This window comes from Sphaeroforma arctica (genome assembly GCF_001186125.1).
Source record: "Sphaeroforma arctica JP610 unplaced genomic scaffold supercont1.158, whole genome shotgun sequence".
NCBI classification, from domain to species: Eukaryota; class Ichthyosporea; order Ichthyophonida; genus Sphaeroforma; species Sphaeroforma arctica.
The window spans coordinates 99,397-102,824 of record NW_014040400.1 but is presented as its reverse complement, the minus strand read 5'-3'; the positions used below and the strand labels follow the sequence as shown (position 1 = coordinate 102,824).

At 45.9% G+C, this 3,428-nt stretch overlaps 1 protein-coding gene across 1 annotated transcript in view; it reads left to right on the top strand.

The window, feature by feature from the left end:
* Window positions 1–3,428, top strand: part of SARC_03205 (hypothetical protein) — a gene marked incomplete at both ends in the record, with an annotated part of 23,855 nt that overhangs the window by 4,158 nt on the left and 16,269 nt on the right. The window contains 3 exons of the mRNA XM_014303013.1: window positions 1,597–1,801; window positions 2,245–2,342; window positions 2,649–2,936. Coding sequence (XP_014158488.1) covers window positions 1,597–1,801; window positions 2,245–2,342; window positions 2,649–2,936 — 591 coding nt within the window. The remainder of the gene's footprint in view (window positions 1–1,596; window positions 1,802–2,244; window positions 2,343–2,648; window positions 2,937–3,428) is intronic.

Below are 3,428 nucleotides of genomic sequence, written 5' to 3'. Positions count from 1 at the left end.
CCTGATACCCTCATACACTCCCCAGTACTATACACCTGACACCCGCATACACTCCCTAGTACTAGACACCTGACACCTGCCCAGTGCTATACACCTGACACCCTCATACACTCCCAAGTACTATACACCTGACATCCTCATACACTGCCCAGTACTATACACCTTACACCCTCATACACTCCCCAGTACTATACACCTGACACGCTCATACACTCCCCAGTACTATACACCTGACATTCTCATACACTCCCCAGTACTATACACCTTACACCCTCATACACTGCCCAGTACTATACACCTGATACTCTCATACACTGCCCAGTACTATTCACCTGTCACCCTCATACACTCCCCAGTACTATACACCTGACACCCTCATACACTGCCCAGTATTATACTCACCTAACACCCTCATACACTGCCCAGTACTATACAACTGACACACTCATACACTGCCCAGTACTATACACCTGACACCCTCATACACTCCCCAGTACTATACACCTGACACCCTCATACACTGCTCAGTACTATACACCTGACACCCGCATACACTGCCCAGTGCTATACACCTGACACCCTCATACACTGCCCAGTACTATACACCTGACACCCTCATACACTCCCCAGTACTATACACCTGACACTCTCATACACTGCCCAGTACTATTCACCTTATACCCTCATACACTCCCCAGTACTATACACCTGACACCCGCATACACTCCCTAGTACTAGACACCTGACACCTGCCCAGTGCTATACACCTGACACCCTCATACACTCCCAAGTACTATACACCTGACATCCTCATACACTGCCCAGTACTATACACCTTACACCCTCATACACTCCCCAGTACTATACACCTGACACCCGCATACACTCCCTAGTACTATACACCTGACACCTGCCCAGTGCTATACACCTGACACCCTCATACACTCCCAAGTACTATACACCTGACATCCTCATACACTGCCCAGTACTATACACCTTACACCCTCATACACTCCCCAGTACTATACACCTGACACCCTCATACACTCCCCAGTACTATACACCTGACATTCTCATACACTGCCCAGTACTATACACCTTACACCCTCATACACTCCCCAGTACTATACACCTGACACCCTCATACACTGCCCAGTACTATACACCTGACACCCTCATACACAGCCCAGTACTATACACCTGACACCCTCATACACTCCCCAGTATTATACTCACCTAACACCCTCATACACTGCCCAGTACTATACAACTGACACACTCATACACTGCCCAGTACTATACACCTGACACCCTCATACACTGCCCAGTACTATACACCTGACACCCTCATACACTGCTCAGTACTATACACCTGACACCCGCATACACTGCCCAGTGCTATACACCTGACACCCTCATACACTGCCCAGTACTATACACCTGACACCCTCATACACTGCCCAGTACAAACCCTAGAACACACCTATCTCTCTCTTACATCTACCCTTGCACACCCCCTGCCCATTGGCTATCTACAGCCAGTCCTATACCTCCCATACACCTAACATCCTCATCCACTGCCCATTGCGTCTGCAGGCGATCCTCACTGCCGTGACGTCTCCCAACTGCGAAGTGCACGGCCAAACACTGCTCAACGCCATCAAGACATGCTACAACATCTACCTCAGCAGCACCAGCACCATCAACATCACCACAGCCAAGGCCACCCTCACGCAGATGCTCTCGGCCGTGTTTCAGCGCATGGAGACCCATCCCGTGGAGGTACCTCCGCCGGATGAAGGTGTGGTTTTATGTGTGTATGTGTGTGTGGTTGGGTGTGGGTGTATGTGTGTATGTGTGGGTGGGTTGGTGTGTGTGTATGTGTGTGTGGGTGGGTGTGTGTGTATGTTTAGGTGGGTGTGTGTGTATGTTTAGGTGGGTGGGTGTGTGTGTATGTGTGTGTGGGTGGGTGAGTGGAGTGGGTGTATGTGTTTATGTGGGTGGGGGTGGGTGTATGTGCATGTGCATTTGTTTTATTCTTGTTCACTTGTAGCATACACGTGTTCATGTAGCGTGTCGGTGAGCTCGTGTACCGCTTGTGTGCTGAGGCAGAGACCTTGCCCATCTGTGCTATCCCTGTTCTGTTTCTGCTCTATTGTACCTACTTCTCTATTATACCTACTTGCGGCCTTGAGTGATACTCACTGTGTTGCTTATCTTTTCTTCCTGTGCACGTGTCATCAGATGAAGAAGCAGTAAATGGTCAGAACTTCCTGACAGTGATCCAAAAGATGAGTGTGGAGTTGGAGGTGGGCATAAAAGCGGTATCCGAAGATGTGGAGGTAGGTGTTGTGTTGTATGTGATGATGTGGAGGTAGGTGTTGTGTTGTATGTGATGATGTGGAGGTAGGTGTGTATGTCTATGTGTAAGTATGTGTACGCGTAAGTATGTCTATGTGTAGGTATGTGTACGCGTAAGTATGTCTATGTGTAGGTATGTGTACGCGTAAGTATGTCTATGTGCAGGTATGTGTACGCGTAAGTATGTCTATGTGTAGGTATGTGTCTTCATGCATGGACGTATATCTGGGATCTATGTACTGCGCTGTTAAACTGTACCTCTGCGTCCGTGTGTTCTTGACCAATAGGAATCAGTCAATGCGAGTGATGGAAGCACAAAAGCCCCTGCAGACACGGAAGCTGCGGGTGAACCCTGTGAACCCCAATCAGAATCAAAAGAAGTTCAAGGCGACCAATCAGAATCAACAGAAGTGGAAAGTATCCAATCAGAATCAACAGAAGTTCAAGGCGACCAATCAGAATCCAAAGAAGTGAGAAGTGACCAATTAGGCGGCGGCGATGCGGACTCGAAAGCTGTGTCTGACGCTGAAGACGGTGCTGCGGTTACAGAAACAGAAACAGAAACTGTCAAAGAAGTAAGATGTCGCGTGTTATGTGTGACACAATGTTTGTGTAGACAATCGATTTGTGTGCTGGGACTCACTCCTTGATCTACACAGTGACTGTATGTATCCATATCAGCGTATGTATTGTACGTATGTGTCCATAGATACGTATGTATTGTATGTATGTATTTATATAAGCGTATGTATAGTATGTAGGTATACCCTGTTTGAGATCAATGTGTATTTCACAGAAAGCACCTCTGTGTGTATAGATCTGTTTCTTGGAAATTCATTTGTGGGTCGTTTATATTTCGGAAAAACAATCTGATATATATATATATATATATATATATATATGTATGTATGTATATATGTATGTATGTATGTATGTATGTATATGTTAGTTTACGGTAATAACTAATCTGATATATATATAATATTGTATGTATGTATGTATGTATGTATGTATGTATGTATAGTAGGTATATATGTATATGTATATGTATATATATAGTGTATATA